The sequence below is a fragment of the Pogona vitticeps genome, chromosome 2 (assembly GCF_051106095.1).
Source record: "Pogona vitticeps strain Pit_001003342236 chromosome 2, PviZW2.1, whole genome shotgun sequence".
Classification (NCBI taxonomy): Eukaryota; Metazoa; Chordata; class Lepidosauria; order Squamata; family Agamidae; genus Pogona; species Pogona vitticeps.
This window is the reverse complement of record NC_135784.1, coordinates 218,971,574-218,993,793: the sequence shown is the minus strand read 5'-3', so window position 1 is coordinate 218,993,793 and position 22,220 is coordinate 218,971,574. Positions and strand designations below refer to the sequence as shown.

The 22,220-nt window shown below is 39.7% G+C and overlaps 1 protein-coding gene, 1 long non-coding RNA gene and 1 pseudogene across 7 annotated transcripts in view; 2 read left to right on the top strand and 1 right to left on the bottom strand.

The window, feature by feature from the left end:
- The window catches only part of FOCAD (focadhesin), a 249,024-nt gene that overhangs the window by 216,392 nt on the left and 10,412 nt on the right, over nt 1-22,220 (top strand). For 5 of the 6 annotated variants that reach the window (XM_078384917.1, XM_020790338.3, XM_072992055.2 and 2 more), the window contains 5 exons: nt 170-298; nt 11,110-11,225; nt 11,844-12,104; nt 17,429-17,518; nt 20,442-20,619. In XM_078384917.1, coding sequence (XP_078241043.1) covers nt 170-298; nt 11,110-11,225; nt 11,844-12,104; nt 17,429-17,518; nt 20,442-20,619 — 774 coding nt within the window. Of the gene's footprint in view, nt 1-169; nt 299-10,077; nt 10,191-11,109; nt 11,226-11,843; nt 12,105-17,428; nt 17,519-20,441; nt 20,620-22,220 lie in introns of all 6 variants that reach the window. The other variant, XR_013541436.1, reaches the window with a different exon arrangement.
- LOC140705184 (U1 spliceosomal RNA) lies at nt 5,447-5,601 on the top strand (annotated as a pseudogene).
- On the bottom strand, nt 12,703-22,028 carry LOC144586558 (uncharacterized). The gene is made up of 2 exons (XR_013541440.1): nt 21,872-22,028; nt 12,703-18,280 (listed from the first exon to the last, which is right to left on the bottom strand). It is a non-coding gene; the product is annotated as an uncharacterized LOC144586558 (long non-coding RNA).

Below are 22,220 nucleotides of genomic sequence, written 5' to 3'. Positions count from 1 at the left end.
TTTGAATGAAGGGCTTTTCTCTCCTTTGTTGTTTGTATATTATATTTTTCCAGGTTTGAAAATACAATAAAACAAAACATGTTTAAAAGTTGTAGGATGTCTTCTGGTGTTAGCAGATGTTTAAAATTTATTTATGATGTTCAAGTTGTCATTTGGAATTCTGTTTTAGGCCCTGAACAAGTTCGCCCTCAATTGATAAAGGCAGTCATGGCACCTATAGCATTAATTGGAGAAAGCTACCAGTATCCCCCAGTGAACTGGGCATCTATTCTTTCCCCTCTGCTGCGGCTAGACTTTGGTAAGTTAAAAAATAATATAATTGGTGAATCATAGCCATGTTGTCTGAATTGCAGATGTGGGCAACTTGCTATAAGCCCCAGTCAACAAAGCTAATGGCCAGTTGCCAGTGGTCAGGAATAATGGGAGTTGTACTCTGTCAGTATCAACATCTGTTTGCCAGGAACAGGGATCTAAATCCTTTCTCCTCTCATCCTTTGCAAGTAAGGGTGAAGAATTAAAACATTCTATTTGCTATTGAGGATGGCAAAATCATTATCATCATCCCTTCCAGGGTCACAGGCCTTGTTGAGTCAGAAGGTCTTCAGTGAGGATGAGAGCTATGCTGGGAGTAGTGTTGCTACCTGAAGGGTCTCCCAAGCCAGACTGGTCTCCAATGAGAAGTCAGACCAACTGTGTCCACCAACCATCAATTATGATGAGAGGAAATAAACAGAAATCCATACTGAATCGGTCGTCACCCATATCAGATGCTAAAGCCCCTGGATATCTTGTGACAAATGGGTTACAGGGCTCAGGAGACCTTGTTGAGGAACCAGGAAAGGCTGCAAAAAGCTATTGGAACAATGTAAATACAAAACTTGGATTCCCGCTGAAAATGGAGAAGTTATAGAAATGCTGTAATGAGGCATGTAAGCAAACACGGGTTCGAAAACACACGTGTAAGCTTGGACAGAGAGCAATCAGGAGTTTGCACATGCTAAAATGGGCTGAAAGAGTCCAATTCAGCTAGCCATGATACAACACTCCTTCTCGCAGGTCTGCCAACATAAGAACACCCTGGTACTCTCAGATATTATTGTGAAAAGGTCAAGTGGGCTTTGTAGTCCTTAGACTTAACTTACACCACTGACAGGACTCTAAGTAAGCTAGGCCGAGGCAGCACTCTCAGATGACCCTATGACAAGTGTACTGTTCAGGAAACCAAATGAGTTTTATAATCTTTAATTTATTAAAGAAAAAGCATGTTACTAAGTATCAGAGCCAAATTAACCCAAAACAAATAAACTAGCATTGTGCTGTTTAGTTACAAAGATGTAGTGAGGCAAAGAAAACATGAAAAATATAAAAGAGTTCAAAAACCTTATTAAAAATACAAAAAGACATTAAAAAGAATCAAAACAGTTCCAGAACAAGAAATCATTGGTAAAAACAAAATAATCCATGTAGGTCATAACAAGGCTATAGTCCTCAGTGATACTATAGAATAAAAATCCCTTAACAAAAATAAAAATCCCTTATATGTCCCATAGTCCTTAGAAAAGAAAAATCCAGTGAATATACCATAGTCCTTACAAAATTACAAGAGCATAGTCCATATGGAGTATTCCAAGAAGAGAAGTCCATAAAGAATATTCCATAGAACAGTCCATAGAAAATAGTCCATGCATAGTCCTTAGGAAAAATCCCATAAGTCCAAAAGTAATCCAGCAAAGCATAGAAACCAGTTCATGTAGCTAGGCCACCAGTCCCAAATGGCTGAAGAGTAGGTCACGAATGACTGAAAGGTCGGTCTTGGAAAGACAAAGTCTATAGAGAAAAAGTTCCTTTTTCAAGAGTAACTGGCAAGGGCTTAATGCACCTTCCCACGATGTCATCCAATCAGAGTTCGTTACTAGGCAAACAGTCCTGTTGTACCACATGACTTCTTTCTCATACACACCAGATGTTATTTGGGTTACGGTGGTTTCTCAAAGAGTCACAACAATTCCCATCTATCTAATCACACAGAGTCCTTTCTCAGGCCTTCAGAATAACATTCTCTCTGCTCGCCTAGAAAACAACTTGTCAGCATAGCACAGATACTATATACAAAGAAACAAAATGGAACCTCTCTGGCTCATTTCTTAATTACAAAACCCATATGCCTTTAAAAGATTTTAACTCAAAAACCCATCTCATCACAAGGCAAACCCAACAACCTCTGGTTTTCAAAAACAGAAAGATGGAAATTTGGAAAAGGAAACACCCATCTAGTGACATAACTGAACAATGATTGATGGACCAGAGAAAGTTTATTATCTGGAATAATGTGTTTTCAGAACTAGAATTGCAGGAACTAGAAGAGATGGCAAAAGAAAAATCAACACAGATCAATGACCATAGTATGGAAGACAAATGGAGGGTAGAGGTAGATGTAACAGTGGAAGAAATGAGTTGACGGAACGGCAGAAATCACTAAAAATAATATATAATAATATAATATAATATAATCATAATATAATATAATATAATATAATAATATAATATAATAATAAATCATATTAGCCAAAACACAGGAAGACAAAGGCTCCCCATTTTGCGCTAATTACAAAGTAAACCAGTAAAATATTTACTGACAGATGCAAACGTAGTAATCAAAACAATCCCAACCAAGCATATGGAAAAGGTTCAGAGGGATCTAATATATTTAAATAGGGAATATTTTGAATTTAGTAATAAAAATTCGAAGCTTCTGGTTAAAGCATCCCAATTTTAAAAAGTAAGAGTAAAGTAGGAGTTATAGTTTTTTTTATAACTCCTACTTTAAAAAGTAGGAGTTATAAAAAAACAAAATGGGGATAGATGCAATAAAATGAAAGAGAAGTTAGAAACTTTTCAAAAAATGTATAAAGACTTACATACAAGTAAGAATCCTTCCATAGGAAAAATTGAAGAATATATGAAAAAAGAAATTTAAGGAAGTATTACTAGATGAGGATAGAGAAATAATGGGCAGAACAATTACAGAGGAAGAGATAGAAGTTATTATAAATAAGTTAAAGGTAGGGAAGACACCTGGCACCGACGGATTAGGCCCAGAGTACTATAAAACCTTCCAAAATTATTAGCCCAAAATTAAAGGATTTATATAATGGTATATTAAATGGAGAAGAAATAACACTATTCTACCTCAGATCTCCCTCTGTCTCCCTCTCCACTCTGACTCCCTGACTGACTCTTTGCTCTCTGACTCTGCCTCTTTATTACATATCACTTGGCTCCGCCTCTTAGCACCATTAGCCTGCAACATGAATATGCATGACTACTTAACAAGGGTGAACACTACAAATATGAACAAACTTTGATATTGTTCCAGAAAATTGCAAACAGGTTTTACTAAATGTAGTTTTTGATTTGGTGTTTTATATATGCCAATAAAGGTTTTGATTGATTGATTGAATTCAAAGGAAGAATAGAAAATGTAATTAAATATTCAGGAATTTATATTATATAGAATTTACAAAATATAATTAAATCAAATATGGACAAATTGAAGAAAGAAATTAATGAACAGATACATCAGAACCAAAAATTAAAATTGTCTTGGTTTGGTAGAATAGTGTTATGTAAAAGTTTATCCCTAAACTTTGTATTTTAGATTCTCCCAATAAAGATTGGAGAAATATATTTGAAAGAATGGCAGAAGTTAATATATAATTATTGTAATGGAAATAAGCGAACAAGGATCAATAAGAGGCTATGGTATATTTCACAAAAAGGAGGGCTTGGGCTACCTAATATTAAATTATATTACATTGCAATTCAAAGTAGGCATATGCCAGATAATGTAGTACACACTAGAAAGCTAATGTGAGGGAACTGGAAATTGCCAGAACACCCGGATAGAATGGAGGCCTTCTTTTTTTAAAAGAAAAAAATGTAGACGAAATTAAGAGAAGAACTACCGTATTTTTTGCTCCATAAGATGCTCCGGATCTTAAGACGCACATAATTTTTAGAGGGGTTAAACAGGGAAAATATATTCTGAACCAAATAGTGTAATAAAATATTTAATACACTATAACAGAATAACATTTGAACCATGTAAAGTGAACAGCAGTCAACAGTGGCATTAAGAACCATTACCACTGTCATTAACAAATGGAGAGACTTAAAGCTTTGTGTACTCATGTACCATAAATTTAATTCAAGTACATATAGACCATTATCAGCCAGTGATAAGACCTACTGTATACCATGCTACCTATATTTTACATTTCCTTTCATCCACCTCCTCCCCATGCTTATAGAAATGACAGATGAGATTGTTGTGCGACTCTGCCCATCTACAGCTCAATCCTATATTAAATTAGAAATGGTTTGTCTGATTGGGCACTGCATTGAGAGGTCCCTTTTAGTTGTGTGGAGGATAAATAGTGGAATTAAACTATTTAACAGCTGGTTTTCCTTATTTACTTTAGGTTATGCAAAAGAACAGCAACACAAAGCTTAACCTGATCCCATTCACCAGCAGTAGCACATGCTCAGCATAAGACCAAATCTCCATTTTCTGACATAATTGAACGTTTATAGCATGCAAGGCACAACACACAAAGCCAGGAACAATGTTCTTGACCAGCCAAAAAAACTGAATACAAACTATAGTAACTGAAATCAGGAAGCAGGTACTGTAATCCAGTTAGAAGTCACGAGGCACAGTTAGTTTCCTTGCTGCAACACCCTTTGGAAATACATTCTCTATTAGATGCCCAGAACTAGTTGAAAAATTTTGCCAGTTGAATCCAAATTTCCCATAGAAATACATTGAAAAAGGTCAGAAACTTTAAAAAACCTAAAAGAAATTCACTTACCAGGTACTGTAGACTGAGCCTGGCTCTTCACAGTGCCTTGGTAGACCCCAGAACAGCCAAAAAAGAGCCCCAAACAGCTAAATGCCAGCAGGCAGCCTGCAGACGGCAGCCATTTTGTGCTCTTCTCCGTTCCTGCCCTTTCCCCACCTAACAGCTGATCAGCCGCTTCCCAGGCAAGCAGGTTTCAACTCAAACGGAGCACCTTTTAATCCAAACAGGTTTTAACTCAAAACAAGAAGCTTTTAAAGAAAAACAAGCAGCTCTCTAACTGCTTGGACTAGCAAGGAAGCAGACAAGCAGCCTCTTCACTAACTGAAAGTTTCAATTTCCCCTGCTTTCCCCGCCTTCCCCACATATTAGGTATGCTAATATCTGTGCACTGGAGGATTGTGGGAGGAACATCTAGCCCCTGATGGGGGTCCTGTGGGGCACCCCAAAACACTGAGGAGCTCTCCTGACCTCTTTCAGCACTGGGGCTGTGCAACCCTGTTCTGATCAGGAGGTGCAGCCAGGCGGTCACCATGCCTTTTAAGGGCAGGGCACACAAAGGGCCAGGAGGCTTAGGGGCCATTCAAACTCAGACCTGGCAGGGAAGATGCCATTCTTGTAAGAGTGGTTTTCCCAGGGTAAGGCTCATCTATTGCACTTCAGATGAGCTGACCCCTGTGATTTCCCCAAATGTGGGAAAATCAACTGCCTAAATGGGGGACTGTGTTTCTGGTTTCCCCTGGTTTTTATAGAATCACTCCTTCCCTTTGGTCCTTGGCTGTTTGCATTGCTTGCTGCCACAGGCCTGTTTGCCTTGCTGATTTTCCAGTTGAGCTGCAGGGAGCAGATCTTGGAAAGCCAGCAGTGCAGAATGCTGAGGTCTGAACAGCAAGCAGTCTCTGCTGCCAGTTCAGAGGCCTCCTGGCATGGCAGTGGGAGGCTTTTGGGTGGTGGTGGCTGAACCCTGGGTTATTGCATTCACTCCATAAGACGCATGTACTTTCCCTCCCACCTTTTTGGAGAGAAAAAGTGCGTCTTATGGAGCGAAAAATACAGTAATCCCTTTCTGATGAATATGGTAGAGTGCTGGAAAAATTATTGATATATGTTGAGTCCACCTATTTCACCATTGCTACAAGAGGTGGAGGCCCAGAGTTTCCCCTGAACTCTTAAAAATAAAGTTAAAGAAGTATTAATAGAGTAATACTAATGATTAAAATAATTAATTCAAAACCACCAGGCACAGTCAATCAAAATTATAAAAACACTGACTAGTATTGTAAACAGGTACAAGTTTTAATGAAAAACTTAAGTATCTGTTAAATATTGGCACAGTACGTATACTGTCCCTAATATTGCCATTTTTTGTAGCTCTGATGGGGTGATTTCTGAGGTCTGCAACTGCTTGTAGCACTGTGTGAAATTTCTTGATATTGTTCCCAAAGCCCCGATGACTACGGGGACCACTGACATATGTTTCATCCACAAGTGAGATATTTCGATTGTATTTTGCTCGTTTTTGCAATTCTTTATTTTCAACTTTGGCATCCCCTGGAATAGCAATGTCAATGATTCAGACATTTCTTCATTCTATTACTACTCTGTCTGGTGTATTACGTTCAAGATGTCTATCAGTTTGGATCTTGAAATCCCACAAGATCTTGACCTCATTTTCAATTCTTCTAATTTATTTTGAGTGCAATCTATTATTCCAACTGAAACAGTCCAGTATATAGAATGAATTGCCACAAATTCGACTGAACATTTGTCAAGGGGAACCTTTACCTTTACCTAGGCTATCGATTGCTTTAAAAAAAAGGATCTGAAGTACTATATCAGTTGTCTGCATCTTTCTTAACAACCTGCCACTCTTTTTGTGCCTCTGTGTCTGTTTGTGCAGGTGAGTGCTTTGCACACAACTGGAACCTTTCATGTAAATTTCAGGTATCTTGAGGGCTAGAAGCCAGGTATCTTGCAAGGCTTTTAAATGCCTCATAAAAGTTTGTTCTCCTGTTGAGAGAGCCTTATAGCAGCAAGAACATTTTCCCTTCCACCTAGGACAAATAAGTTTGCAGTCCTTCACCAACTGGATGGCCACAGTCAGCATCTAGAGGGCATCCAGCTATAGTGGGCAAGATCTCTTATAAAGAAATAAAGTTACAATTCCCAGGTTTGGTATAGCTATGGGACAACGTATTTTAGAGGCTTTGTATTTAGTAAGCACATTTGTAAAGGAGTGCTCATAACTCAGTAACCTAGATATGACAAATACAAGTACAGTATGAACTTTCCCTCATCTTAACTAATTCCAGATTAGCATGTATTTTTGAAAACAAAGACAAGCCTCCTCTCAAAATTGAGATCCAGATCATGCATTTTAAGGAGGAAGGATAACGAAAATAAGAAAGGTGGTGCAACGTCATGCATTTCTCAAAAACGATAGTGGCGAGCATGAGATTAGGAAGCAGGGGACACTGCTTCCCTGCAGGATATCCAATGGGAGACAGGTGTGATTTGCACTGAAGAGATGGAAAGTGTCTCTTTATATCTGAATCCTTCCTGTTTAACTGAGTTTAAGGGTTTTTTTTACTTGTATTTGTCATATTAAGGGTGTGTGGTGGTAGTTAGAAAACAACTAGTGGAGGACAAAATCAGTAGTCCTGCTTCTGGTGCTGCAGTTTGTCTCCTTACTGTGAAACTTTGTAGCAGAGACATGATTTTTCCAAGTCTATGTCTACTATTGGCAAATAATTTTACCCTGCAATAGTTCATTGTGTTCTAATAATATCTGATGTCAGATATTTCAGGAGAAAAATTACTCATTGCCTTCTGTCAGGCACCTGATTTTCAGATAGTCTTCAGGCTGATGAATGAATTACTTTTTTTCCTGGAGCACTGATACTGGCACTCCTTTCAGCATGTCCTTAACCAAATGAATGGCAGATGGTCTCCGTTTTTTGTTTAGGTCTTTTAAGCTCCCCTCACGTAATAACAACTTTTTTAAAAAATAACATTTTATTAGTTTTTCACTATATCTACATTCCATTCATGCTTGTTAAACATTGTGTTACATGGGTTTGCTTATAATTATCTATTTTTGTATTTTGGTGATTTAATCAGTATACAGTGTTCTCAAAATCCTCTAGTAAAATACCTAATAAAAGCAATTCTAGTTTCAAATCTATATAATTTTGAGGCAATTTAACAACTGACTTTGTATTTTATACCAATATTAACTAAATAAATTTCTAACGCATAGTAAATGTTATCTAAAGCATTTTATATATTTTCTTTATATAATTGTTTAGCCATTTCTATCTCCACCTTTACTATCATGTATATATCAATATCATATCTAATATCTATTAATTAAGTACTATTTGTTTTGCCTCACCTTAAGAACCACCATGTTATGCCTTTACCCTGATTAGTGATCCCTTATTTCAGTTTAATTCCCTTTTCTAATATATAAGATATGTCCCCTTACAATTCCAGAAATTAGGTGTATACATGCTTTCAGTGTTGAAGGCCACCTTAATATTTTTTTTCCTTTTCATCTTTCCTTCTCCTGTTTGTCTTTTCCCAATTCTTGTTCCCATCTCTCTAAAAATTCTGCCATCCCTTGTATTGTTTGGGATGATTTTATTCACTTGATCTATCTCCAATAGATCTTCCAGGCTATTTTTAATTGAATCTGCTCGTTCTCTCCCCTTATCTTGCTTTAGCACACCTAAGACTCTCCTAGTCTCCAGGGTTAGAATTATGCCCCCCAGATTGAAATCTTGTCTCAGAATGTATCAAGAAAGAAAGTATTTAAGATATTCCAAAGGTTAACAGCAGCTATCTCCTAAATTTTCTTCTCTGATTTCCTCCAGCCCATCCTTTGGTTGGCATACATCATCTACCACCCTCATATTTCCTTGTTCATTATTTCCTGTCTCCTGTTGAATTCCTTCCTTAACTGCTCATTGAATTATTTTGCCTCTTTATTGTGGGCTCTCACTATTTCTAAAATTGCTTGAATAGTAGATTTTGCTTCATGCCAAAGTTTCCCTTGTTGTAGCTTTATGTCCCAAGATGTCAAGTACTTGTATTCCAAGTGAAAGATGTCCAGTTGCTTAAAGTAATCAATCCAGTTCCATCAATAATTGCTTCAGTAAGTCCACTTTAATAAATTGATCACCTTTAGGGTGAATCCAGTCTCAGATTTGAAAATTTGAATCCAGTCTCAGACGTAAAGTGACAGTGCAGTTCACTCAATGTCTGTATTCATGGCCTAATGTCTTTTGTAATCCAGCCCCAGATGCAGTCCATTCCAATATTAATTCTATCCCGGCCCATGTTTCAGTCAAGTTCGGAATCCAGGATACATTCAAATAACTTTATTGGTCCACATAGGTCCACATTAGACAGATATATATTCCAGTATGAATTGTCTTTGTTCAGATCTCAGCAAAGCGTAGTTTAAAAATTCCACTTTGGCAGGATTAGACTTTCGAGGGTTATTTTGTCTATGCTTCAGTCAGTTCTCAGAAAGAAAAGGGAAGTCAAAATGATTTTTAAGCTTAAGACAGCCATAGAGTGTTCAAGGTCATTGTTCTAGGCTTTTTGCCAACGCTACAGATAGCCAGAACATAGCCATAACTTAACGATTCCCAGAGTTGGTTTTGTTGTTGTTTAGTCATGTCCGGCTCTTCATGACCCCATGGACCAGAGCATGCCAGGACCTCCTGTCTTCCACTACTACCAAATTCATGTTGGTAGCTTCGATGACACTGTCCAACCATCTCATCCTCTGTTGTCCCCTTCTCCTCTTGCCCTCACACTTTCCCAACGTCAGGGTCTTTTCCAGAGTTGGTTAGCTAATAATGATTTTAAGCGAAATATTTCTTAAATTTCTAACACCAAAGTAATACCAAACTTCCTTCCTTGAAGTATAATTAAATGTCTAATTAGTGTCCAGTTTATTTTCTTTGTGTCTTTCTGCGTCTCCTTCCCTCTATCCAGATTCACCGCTGCTCTATAAGTGGTGGGGATAAGAGACGCTTATTTCTATTGTAGGAATTATCTCGTCCAGGGATAGTCATAAAGCTGTATAGTTATAAAATATTATCTCACCCAGAAGTAACAATGGTGTTAATTAGCTGATTTATCGCTTCTCTATTGCTGGCTGCCGATGACTTTCAGCTGCTTATTTCCAACTGCTGGTTGATTTCAGGAGTTTCCTGGATCAAAATGGGGGTTACCGCCATCCCCCCTGTGATCAACAGGCTTCTCCCCCAATTCACCACCTCATTGGGGTGGATTAACCCCCTGGGGGGTCCCAAACAGGTAGGAACTTAGCCCAGGATACGGAGCTCCATCCTCCTGCTGCTGTCTTGTCACAACATCAAGTCCATGTAATAACATCCCATTTCACTTAATGAAATACCAACAACATTGTTTGCAATTCCTTTTTAAAAAACTTTTCATGTTCAGGTTTATTCTTTCACAGAACAGGGGAGACATGTCTGCTTGCATGCATTCCCAATAGAGATATTCATCTGTATGGGTGAAAGGATGTAAACCTCCTGGGGGGGAGGGTAGAAATAAATGCAATGAAAGAAAGAAATGAAAGGAGCAGAAATGCATTTAATCTTAGGCGTTTCTGTAGTTTTAGCTTTTGATTTGAGCCAGGCAACTCTGGGCAAAATAGTTGCTGTTAACCTTTGGAATACAGTGGTGCCTTGCAAGACAATTTTAATTTGTTCCACAAAAATCGTCATCTTGTGAAAAAATCATCTTGCGAGGTTCCCTATGCATCAGTCTCAAAAAAAAGTCTTGCGAAGCATTGGTCTAAAAAAAATCTTGCGAAGCATCGGTATAAAAAAAAGTCTTGCAAAGCACGGTCATAGAAAAAAACGTCTTGCAAGGCACCATATTGATCGCAAAAAACAATTGTCTTGTGGGTTTTTCATCCCATGAGGCAATCGTCTAGCGAGGCACCACTGTATCTTAAATAGTTTCTTTCTTGATACATTCTGTGATAAGATTTCAATCTTGGGGGGCATGATTGTATCAAGAACTCATTTTTCACTGTGTTTTCCAACACAAAATATATATGGATGCTGAGGATAATTCTGCACAATACAGAATCTGTGGAGAGTGGTGGTTTTCCATTTAATACCAGGAGTTCAGACTGTGTGCTATTCCTTTCTTCTTCTACCAATATCTACAATTTCAGTCTCTATTCTTGATGTCTTCTTTTTAGGTGAGGAGATCCAGCAGCTGTGCCTTCAGCTAGCCGTGACTCAGGTCCAGTCATCTCAAAATGCGGCAGTGCTCCTGGGGATGTGGGTAGCACCACCTCTAGTGCGTAGTTTAAGTGTACGTATGATCATTCTAACTAAGCTTTCCTTGGGAAGAAAATCTTTTTACTGAGACATGTATCATTCTTCTACAGACCATGAATATAAATGTCTAAAATTCTGAGGTTTTTAAGATGTGAGGGGAAGAAGTCACCTCTCCCTCAGATCTAAACTCCTTGCAAGATTTCCGACTACATCTATGAAAATCCCACTGGCCATGATGGTAGAAGGAATCTGGGAGTTACACTCTGAAAGAAGCCATGTTCCCAACTTCTACCTTTACAAATAATCATTTGTTCCTTAGTAAAACTAATCAAGAATGGATCTTTCTGGGTATCTTTCCTTTTCTGTGTTTCTGCATTTCTCTCAGCACCAAAAAGTACTCCATGTATTACAGACCTACGCACCCCCAGCTTTTCAAATGACCCCTTTCTTAAGCAGGGAAGCAGGCATGTTTGTTTTAATTGCTTTTAACTGCAAGGCAATATTATCTTGGTTAACAAGTACTGTGTCTTCTTAGGATGGAGCTATTTGTTGAGACAATACCTAAACAATCAAATTGTCCATTGTGTTCAATGCCTTTCCTCCCCAACCCCCCAAACCTAGGGATTCCTATTATCCTGTATTTGTTCTCCAGATAGGAACGAAGAAGTATCTTTTCACTTCCTTACCTGTATGGATGAAATATGTAGCAGAAGACCAACTGCAGGCATTCACTGAAGTGTTTATGGTGCAGCATTTTGAGGCCAAGGACCAGCCAAAAAATGTGGAGCTTTGCTGGAATATTTTACAGGGACTCCACCAAGCCATGAAACTTCCTAGCCCTGCCCAGTACAGCTGGAGCTGTCTCTGCCGGGCTGCTGAGAGAATATTTGAGCTTTTGCCAAATGAGATTCGGGTAAGGAAAGTAAATATTTAAAGTATTAGAACTGTTCAGAAAATGCTCCTTTGGAAGCTGGGATGGCCAGAGGAGAAAACACAGGCCCTGAAATATACAGCTATTTCACATCTGGGAAATTTAATATAGGGCTTAGAAGTAATGTACATAGCAAAACTGTGTTGTAATGCATTAAATCACATTTTTGGAAAAGAAGAACATTTGGAAATGTTTTAAATTAACAAGAGGAATAAAACTGGCTTCTGAGATGATTGTGAAGTTGAAATAGGCATAGGAATATTGTTTCCATTGTTGTAGAACATAAACTTTGCTGCAGCTTTAAATAAGTCAGGATTTCACTTTTAGGATTTATGCAAAGTTGAGGTGATGATAGAAATGAAACTACAGAGTAAATTTAGAAAAATGAAGTGCTCTTTTAAATGTGTTTTTAATGGTTAAATGTGAGTGTGGTCAAATTTCATTTTGTGGGTAGCTTCACAGCATTGACACTTTTTTGTGGCTTCTTAGAAGGCTTTTTCCTAATGGACAATGCTAAGTGAATTGAGGATGGGGAGAACTTGGGCACTTGTCTATATGTTTTTGGTGGCTTGTTCACATTTAACCTTTACCTCCTGCAAAAGAGGACAAGGCTCCTGTCCTTCATTCATTGCCCAGAAAGGAGAATTTCAGCAGGTCTCACATGTCATGCCTTTGGCCATTGCACGTGTGTTCTACAGTTAATTCCCTTCCCTTCCAGAATTCAATTAAATACAGTGGTGCCGGGCAAGACGATGTTAATTCGTTCTGCGAAAATCACTATTTTGCGAAAACATCGTCTTGCGAAATGTGGTTCCCCATTGGAATGCATTGAAATCCATTTAATGCATTCCAATGGGGGAAAATCGTCATCGTTTTGTGAAAATCGGCCATAGGAAAACCGTTTTGCAATGCGTGGATCAGCTGTCAAAATTGCTGCCTTGCGAAAAATGGTCCCAAAAACACCCATGTTGCGAATTGCGGACCTAGCTGTCAAAATCGTCATCTTGCAAAAAACAGTCCCGGGAAAAAAACTGTCTTGTGAAGCACAGACCGAAATGTCGTACAGCAAAAACCGCCCATAGGAAACACCGTTTTGTGAAGCGCTATAGCAATCACAAAAACTCATCATCTAGCAAATAAATCGTTTTGCGAGGTAATCGTCTAGTGGGGCACCACTGTACGTGTTTACGGACTGGACGACAAGAAATGCCTAATAGGTTTTTTTCTTTGTTTTTAACATTCTGTTCAGATTCTTGAGCTAGATGCCATGATCTATATAGACCAATGGTTCCTCAGATATTTTTGGACTGCAGTTCTAAGAATCTGTAATCATTAGCCATTTTGGCTGGGAGTTCTGGGAGATGAAGTTCAGTAGCATCTGAGAAATCACAGTAACATCTGAAACATCACAGTAATCCATGCTTATACAACAACCACTGCTACTGAAGAGGCTGAAGTTGACCAATTCTATGAAGACTTACAACACCTTCTAGAACTGACACCAAGGAAAGATGTTCTTCTCATTCTAGGGGACTGGTAGGGAGTCAAGAGATAAAAGGAACAACAGGTAAATTTAGCTTTGGAGTTCAAAATGAAGCAGGGCAAAGGCTAATTGAGTTTTGTCAAGAGAACAAGCTGGTCATCACAAATACTCTTTTCCAACAACACAAGAGGCAACTCTACACATGGACATCACCAGATGGGCAATCAGATTGATGATATTCTCTGCAGCCAAAGATGGAGAAGCTCTATACAGTCAGCAAAAACAAGACCTGGAGCTGATTGTGGCTTTGATCATCAGCTTCTTATAGCAAAACTCAAACTTAAACTAAAGAAAGTAGGAAACACCACTGGGCTAGTCAGGTATAATCTAAACCAAATTCCTTATGAATACACATTGGAAGTGAAGAACAGATTTAAGGAACTAGACTTGGTGGACAGAGTGCCTGAAGAACTATGGATGGAGGTTCATAACATAGTACAGGAGGCAGCAACAAAAACCATCCCAAAGAAAGGAAAATGCAAGAAAGCAAAGTGGGTGTCCAACAAGGCCTTAGAAATACAGTGATGCCTCACTAGACGATTGCCTCATGGGACGAAAAACCCGCAAGACGATTGGTTTTTGCGATCACTATGGTCCCTCGCAAGATGTTTTTTTTCTATGACCGTGCTTCGCAAGACTTTTTTTTTATATTGATGCTTTGCAAGACTTTTTTCTTTGAGACCGATGCATAGGGAACCTTGCAAGATGATTTTTTCCCAAGACGACGATTTTCGCAGAATGAATTAAAATCGTCTTGCGAGGCACCACTGTAGCAGAAAAGAGAAGAGAAACAAAATGCAAGGAAGATAGGGAAAGTAACAGAAAATGGAATGCAGACTTCCAAAGAATAGCAAGGAGCGACAAGAGGGCCTTCTTAAATGAACACTGCAAAGAGAGAGAGGAAAATAACAGAAAGGGAAAACCAAAGATCTGTTCAAGAAAATTGGAGATATTAAAGGAACATTTTGTGCAAAGATGGATAGGATAAAGGACAAAAATGGTAGGGACCTCACAGAAGCAGAAGGCATCGAGAAGAAGTGGCAAGAATACACAGAAGAATCATACCAGAAAAATCTATATGTCCCAGACAACCCAAATAGTGTGGTTGCTGACCTTGAGCCAGAAATCCTGGAGAGTGAAGTCAAGTGGGCCTTAGAAAGCATGGCTAACAACAAAGCCAGTGGAGGTGATGACATTCCAGTTGAACTATTTAAAATCTTAAAGATGATGCTGTTAAGGTGCACTCATTTCACACACTAGCAAGGTTATGCTCAAAATCCTACAATGTAGGCTTCAGCAGTATGTGGACCAAGAACTCCCAGAAGTACAAGCCGGACTACGAAGGGGCAGGGGAACTGGAGACCAAATTGCTAACATGCGCTGGATTATGGAGAAAGCCAGAAAGTTCCGGAAAACCATCTACTTCTGCTTCATTGACTACGCAAAATCCTTTGACTGTGTCGACCGCAGCAAATTATGGCAAGTTCTTAAAGAAATAGGAGTGCCTGATCATCTCATCTACCTCCTGAGAAATCTATATGTGGGACAGGAAGCAACAGTTAGAACTGGATATGGAACAACTGATTGGCTCAAAATTGGGAAAGGAGTACGACAAGGCTATATATTGGCCCCCAGCTTATTTAATTTATATGCAGAATACATCATGTGAAAGGCAGGATTGGATGAATCTCAAGATGGAATTAAGATTGCCGGAAGAAATATCACCAATCTCCGATATGCAGATGATACCACTCTGACGGCAGAAAGTGAGGAGGAATTAAAAAACCTCTTAATGAGAGTGAAAGAGGAGAGCACCAAAAATGATCTGAAGCTCAACATCAAAAAAACTAAGATCATGGCCACTGGTCCCATCACCTCCTGGCAAATAGAAGGGGAAGATATGGAGGCAGTGACAGATTTTACTTTCTTGGGCTCCATGGTCACTGCAGATGTGGACAGCAGCCACGAAATTAAAAGATGCCTGCTTCTTGGGAGGAAAGTGATGACAAACCAAGACAGCATCTTAAAAAGCAGAGACATCACCTTGCCGACAAAGGTCTGCATAGTCAAAGCTATGGTTTTTCCATTAGTGGTGTATGGAAGTGAGAGCTGGACCATAAAGAAGGCTGACCGCCGAAGAATTGATGCTTTTGAATTGTGGTGCTGGAGGTGACTCTTGAGAGTCCATTTTGAAAGAAATCAGCCCTGAGTGCTCACTGGAAGCACAGGTCCTGAAGCGGAGGCTCCAATACTTTGGCCATCTCATGAGAAGGGAAGACTCCCTGGAAAAGCCCCTGATGTTGGGAAAGTGTGAAGGCAGGAGGAGAAGGGGATGACAGAGGACGAGATGGATGGACAGTGTCATTGAAGCAACCAACATGAATTTGACCGAACTCTGGGAGGCAGTGGAAGACAGGAGGGTCTGACGTTCTCTGGTCGATGGGGTCACGAAAAGTTGGACACGACTTAATGACTAAACAACAACAAACATCTGAGAACCTAGGTGTAAAGCTCAATGATTCAGATCACACATTTTGACACCTAGGACATAAAGGGTTTCTCCTGCTGTTGGTTGAACTTGGATGCACACTTGATAGTGTGTAATGTATGCCAGTATTTTCTCAGTGAGCTCTCAGAGTAATGGGCAAGTAGCTGCCTTGCAATTGCAGGATTGCTCAGCGTATCTTATCTTATTTATTTATTTATTTATTTATATGCCGCCCACACTACCCGAAGGTCTCTGGGCGGCTTACAGCATTTAAAATACAATAAAAAGGCAAAATAAAAGGGCAAAATAACTAAAATGCAATTAAAATATATATTCTAAAAATTGCCATCAGACCTACAGCTGATATTATTTCAGTTAAAAGCCATTTGGAACAGGAAGGTTTTGACCTGACGCCGAAAAGTCATCAGCGCCTTGCCTCCCAAACATCTACCTTCCCCTTTGCTCAATCCTGTCCCTGTGTTGCAACATGGGTTAGAGGTGGGAAACTCAAGGTATTGCTACACCCACCTCAATATGACATCACTTCCCATATTGGTGAGATGGTGATGAATGTGGGCTTCCTGCACCAAGATGCATAAAAAAGCAAATGCATCTAGTATGGCAGGTTGGTTTTTCATCAGTCCTTCACTACCATCACTCTGTCTCACAGACATTTATAAACAACTGGACAGAGTTTAAAAAACAGTGATTTACACCAATGTTCTCTTTATCAGATGTTGATAAGTATAGATGCCATAGCAGAAGCTTATAATAAAAAGTATTATAAATGCTATTTATCTTCTTCGCTTTCTAATATGGCATAGATATGGACATGCAGTCCTTCAACAGCACAGTTGTTGGTATTTTCTGGTCCTGTTGTATAGTGATATGGATTTTGATAACATCAAGACTGAAATAAATTCTCTTAATACAACATTGAAATGCCAGATAGCAGTTGCTTTGATTCCATGTAACTGAAAACACTTGGCGAACAAACCTTTTGTGAATGGTAGTATCCAAGTTCATTTTAATAATCTGGAAATAGAAAGAACCTGAAAATAATGTCTCACAGTAATAAGGTAATTCCTGTCTTATTAAGCTTATGCTTTTTTTGGGGGGGGGGGTTACTTTTGTATTTTACTAATGGCCTGAAAAGTAGTGAGCTGTAGTAGTGCCCAAATAAACTCCAGAATGGTGGGTGTTTCTTGTGATTTAGTGGTTCTGTGGGCATTTTGCTTGGTTTAAAGCTTATCATTTTTTTTTCTCTCTGATCAGCAAAATGAACTGAAGCTCTATATTGATTCAGCAAAATGCCTTTCAGAAATGACAGACACAGAGATTGATCAAATTACCCAACCGTCAAAGGTAATTGCATTCTAGCTATCTTGATCTTCCTTTTTAGGAGTGAGAAATAAAATATTTCTCCGTAATAGTCTATATTGTATTAGTCTTGTATAGTTTGGTGACTTATACTGTATTAAGCCTAATTTTAATTTGATGTTATTAGTAGTTGTAGTTGTTTATTTGAAGGTATATATGAGGGGGTGCTGATTGTCGTGACCCAGCCTCCCACTAGGGAGTGCTGTTCACTTGGCTAGAGAGCGTCCAGGCATCTGAGTACCCCTTTCCAGCTCGGTTGAGTCCTAGTAACCTCAGCCAGGGCATATCACATACCCTTTCTCGCAACTCTGACCTAAAATGATCCCTCTTGCACTCACTTGTCTTTAGCGAGTACAGACACTTGGGCTTCAGAGTCCCTCAAGATCTACCAAAGCCCAATAAGGTAGGACTCTGTAGCAATCTGTGGCCTTGCCACCCCCTCTGGGAGTACGCTTTAACAGGTTTGCTGTTCAAGAGACCAAATCTTAAGATTTTATAATTATTCTTTTTTGTTGAAAAAATATAGTTTTACAGAAAAAGTCAGTTTGAGGCATAAGCACAGCATTAAAAGCTCCTCCTTTCTTCTCTGTCCTCCAAGGTGTCATCCAATTATAATTCAGGCAGTAGAATTTGTCTCCTCCTCCTCTTCTCGTGAGAATGCAGGTGTTGTTTGGTCTCTTCCTATCTCTTCTCCAATTAAGAAGGAATGCGCTGTCTGGTCTTCTTATCTCCTCCTAGCTGTACCGGCTGAAAAGGAAAACATCCCCACAGCTTCTCTTAGACAACATTCCCAACATTCAAAATCAATCTCATACAGAACCAATTTGATTCCATTTTACAATTTTCATGACTACACAAACCATCTAAATCACATACTTTGATCCACATATTCATGATCACGATACTGATAAATATTGAGCCTTTCCCAGAAAAAAATGAGCTAGGAAGCTGTAACTGCCACACTATTCTACATATTCCCCCAAGAAGTCAATGCACTTGCGACATCTGTCCTGCAGCTTCTTAAGTCCCTGCAAATAAAATTCTTCCAACTGCTAGTGTAACCACTCATTTGCAGCATTAGTTGCCTCCAGAACACTCCCAAATTGTTGTCCCTTTAGGTGTGTTTTGAGTTTGGGCAGATAATAGTCAGAAGGAGCCAAGTCGGGAGAATAGGGTGGATGGGGCATCACTTGAAAGCCTAAGGAGGTCAGTTTTGCCATTGTTTCACCTGCAGTGTGTGATGAGGTGTTGTCATGCAACAGGATGACACCCTTGGAGAGCTTTCCTAGATGTTTTTCCTTGATGTTTTGCCTCAACTTCGTCAATAAAGCACAGTAATATTTTGCATTTATGGTTGAACCCTGTTGGAGGTAGTCCACCAGCAGAACTCCCTTCTTATCCCAAAAAACTGTTGCCATTTGCTTCTGCACCGACCTTTGCACTCGGAACTTCTTTGGCCTGGGGGAACCACTGTGCCTCCATTCCTTAGACTGTTCTTTTGTCTCAGGATCATAACAGTAGATCCATGTCTCATCACCAGTTACCAGTTTGCCCAGGAAATGTGACTCATTTCTTGCCAAATGTTCCAAAACAGCCACCGATGACTCCATGTGTTTCCTCTTTTGTTTGGTTGTCAAAAGTTTGGGGATGCACTTGCTTCCAGCCTTCTCATTTCTAAGTCATTGTAGATAATGGCACCAACTCTCTCACATGATATTCTCAGATATACACCAATACTTTTGGCTGATATTCGGCGGTCCTCCATGATCACGTCATGGATGACTTTCACATTTGCAGGTACAGAGACAGAAACAGGCCTTCTACTGGGTTTCTCACTTTCAATACCAAAATGGCCAGTTTTAGAATTGACAACCCAACATTTAACTGTTGCATATGAATGGCCAACTGTCACCCATAGTTTGTGACATTCATCAGGCACTATAGGCTTGACGTTCAGCAGAAGTCTGATGCGGCTTTTGGATGTGCTGTTCTCGCTTCTACCTTGGTGTGACACCCTGCCTTTGGGTAAAACAGCTTGCTAGTCACCCAGGCCATGAAGAAGAACAACAGGTTACCCACCTTAAATGTAGTTCTTTGAGTGGACCTCTGTGATTGACACATCCTGCCCAACCTCCCCACTGTCACTCCATACAGCTCTAGAATGCGGCAGTTGACACAACTGAGTCTTGGTGCCAAGGTACTTATATGGGGGAGGGGCTTATTTAAAGTGTTTTTTTTTTTTTTTTTTTTTGGTACCACAGAAGTTCTAGAATCTTCCAGTGAGGCTCCGCGCAGGTGCGGATCACCCAGGGTGTGAATCACAGAGGTCCACTTGAAGAACTACAATTACAGGTGGATAACCTGTCGATCTCCTGTATGGAGATTTAGTGCAGGGAAAGCGCCCCAGAGGGAGACTACAGCTGTGATACAAGGATATCTGCAAGAGGGATCTGAAGGCCTTAGGAATGGACCTCGATGGAAAACCTTGACATCTGAGCGTTCAGCCTGGAGACAGGTGGTGCAGCATGGCCTCTCCCAATTTGAAGAGACACTTGTTCAGCAAGCCGAGGCAAAGAGACAGTCCCAAAATCAGCAAAGTCAGGGAGGTGGACAGGGGACAGATTGTATTTGTCTTCAGTGTGGAAGGGATTGTCACTCTCAAACTGGCCTTCTCAGCCACACCAGACTCTGTTCCAAGACCTCCATTCAGAGCACGTTGCCATAATCTCTTGAGACTGAAGAATGCCTACGAACTATAGATGGGACTGGAAATAGGATTCTCGCTACTTTATATTTTGTTTAGGGTAACTCTGAAACAATGCTTTGCTTCCTCCAATAATAACTAGGAAAAGCTTGCACCAAACAGTTTGCTTCTTATTTTTCATCTACTTCATGGTTTGTTTTGCAGAATAATTTGGAAAAGGTGACATTTGTTAAAGTTTATTTGGTTGCTCAAGGCAGACTTCCTTTACTGAGATGGAATGATGTGATTAGCATGGCAGCTGGGTGCCAGCAGAAGGAAACTATTGTGTGGATGCTGCTACAGAGCTTCTACCATGCACGAATTTTGAGCCACAAAAACACTGGTAAGAAGAACTGATCAGAAGAAGACATGGTGTGGTCTGGGAAATCTTTACTTGCTATGTGCATTATTAGAAGGGCCCATTAACCACACCCTCCTTCCCATCTGCTGAGCTGCACTCTCAGCATCTACGAGAGGCCTGCAGAACATATTGCCTGGCAGTCACATATTATGTCTGGCTATGTACCTAACAACCCTTTCTGTGTTTTGCAGTCCTGGGTAGCCAACAAAAAGCCTTTTTAAAAACATGCTGGCATTTGGGTTTTGTGAGACACAAGTTATACTGGTTTACACTTGTGTTCCCAAAATCTAACAGCAGTATAATTCCTAGACATTCAGACTGGCTTCTTTGGTTTGGTCCATTCCCCCATGCTGTTTGAATAACCAAGGTGAAATTGTTCCATTTGTGCAGACAGTTACAATTTGAACAATTGCAGATACTTCTGGATAGCAACCATGTTATGTCTAGACTTATGGTGAATGTCTCTGCTGTTTCTTAATTGATGCTCAGAGGTCATTTACTAAGAAATATTATTGGCTGCTTGGCAATACTAAGGATGGGTTTTCTACCAAACTTGCACGTATCCAGTAGAGATTGCAGCAGGAGAAAGGTGGTGGTGGAAAGAACAGACAGGTGATGCAAACAGGGAAGGTGGGGCTGTTTCAGCTGCATCATAATAATAGAATCATAGAATAGTGAAGTTGGAAGGGGCTTACAAGGCCATCAAGTCCAACCCTCTGCTCAGTGCAGGAATACAATCAAAGCATATCTGCCAGGTGATTATCTACGTTTTTCTTGAATGCCTCCAGTGTTGGAGCACTCACCAACTCCCGAGGTAACTGGTTCCACTTTTGTACTGCTCTAACAGTCAGGATGTTCTTCCTGATATTCAACCGAAATCTGGCTTCCTTTAACTTGAGCCCCTTGTTGTGTGTCCTGCACTCTGGGATGATTGAGAACAGATCTTGCCCCTCCTCTGTATGGCAGCCTTTCAAATATTTGAAAAGTGCTACTGTCAGTCTTCTTAACATGCCCAATTCTTTCAGCCTTTCCTCATAAGGCTTTGTTTCCAGCCCTCTGATCATCCTTGTCGCCCTCCTCTGTTCCAATTTGTTAGCATATTTGTTGAAGTGTGGTGTAATAGAGGATTGCAGTGAGTTAAATGGTTAAAGTACAAATTAGCTGACTGGATAGCAAAATGAGCCAGCCAAAGCACTTGGCTGCAGAGCAAGAAGTCAGAAATTAGATTCCTTACCATGCCTTGTAGAAGGTCCAACCTGTGTGGTCTTTGGCAAGCTATATTTCTCCAGATCACCTGCAGAAGAAAGGAATAATAAACTACCTCTGAGTACTCTGTACCTAAAATTCTAATGTTACTCTGTACCTAAGATTCCAGTTTATCACAACTCTGGAAAGACTTGTGATAAACTGAAATTGACACCACATAATTATGAAAATACATACTTAGTGCAAAACTAAACTTTCTTTATTTGCAAGTGATCATGTAGTTGGCCAGATTGAACTTGCCATGACATACAGCCTTAAATACTGTAGTTTTCCCAAGCTGATTCCAGACATGTGCACTGACACTGGGACTGATATCA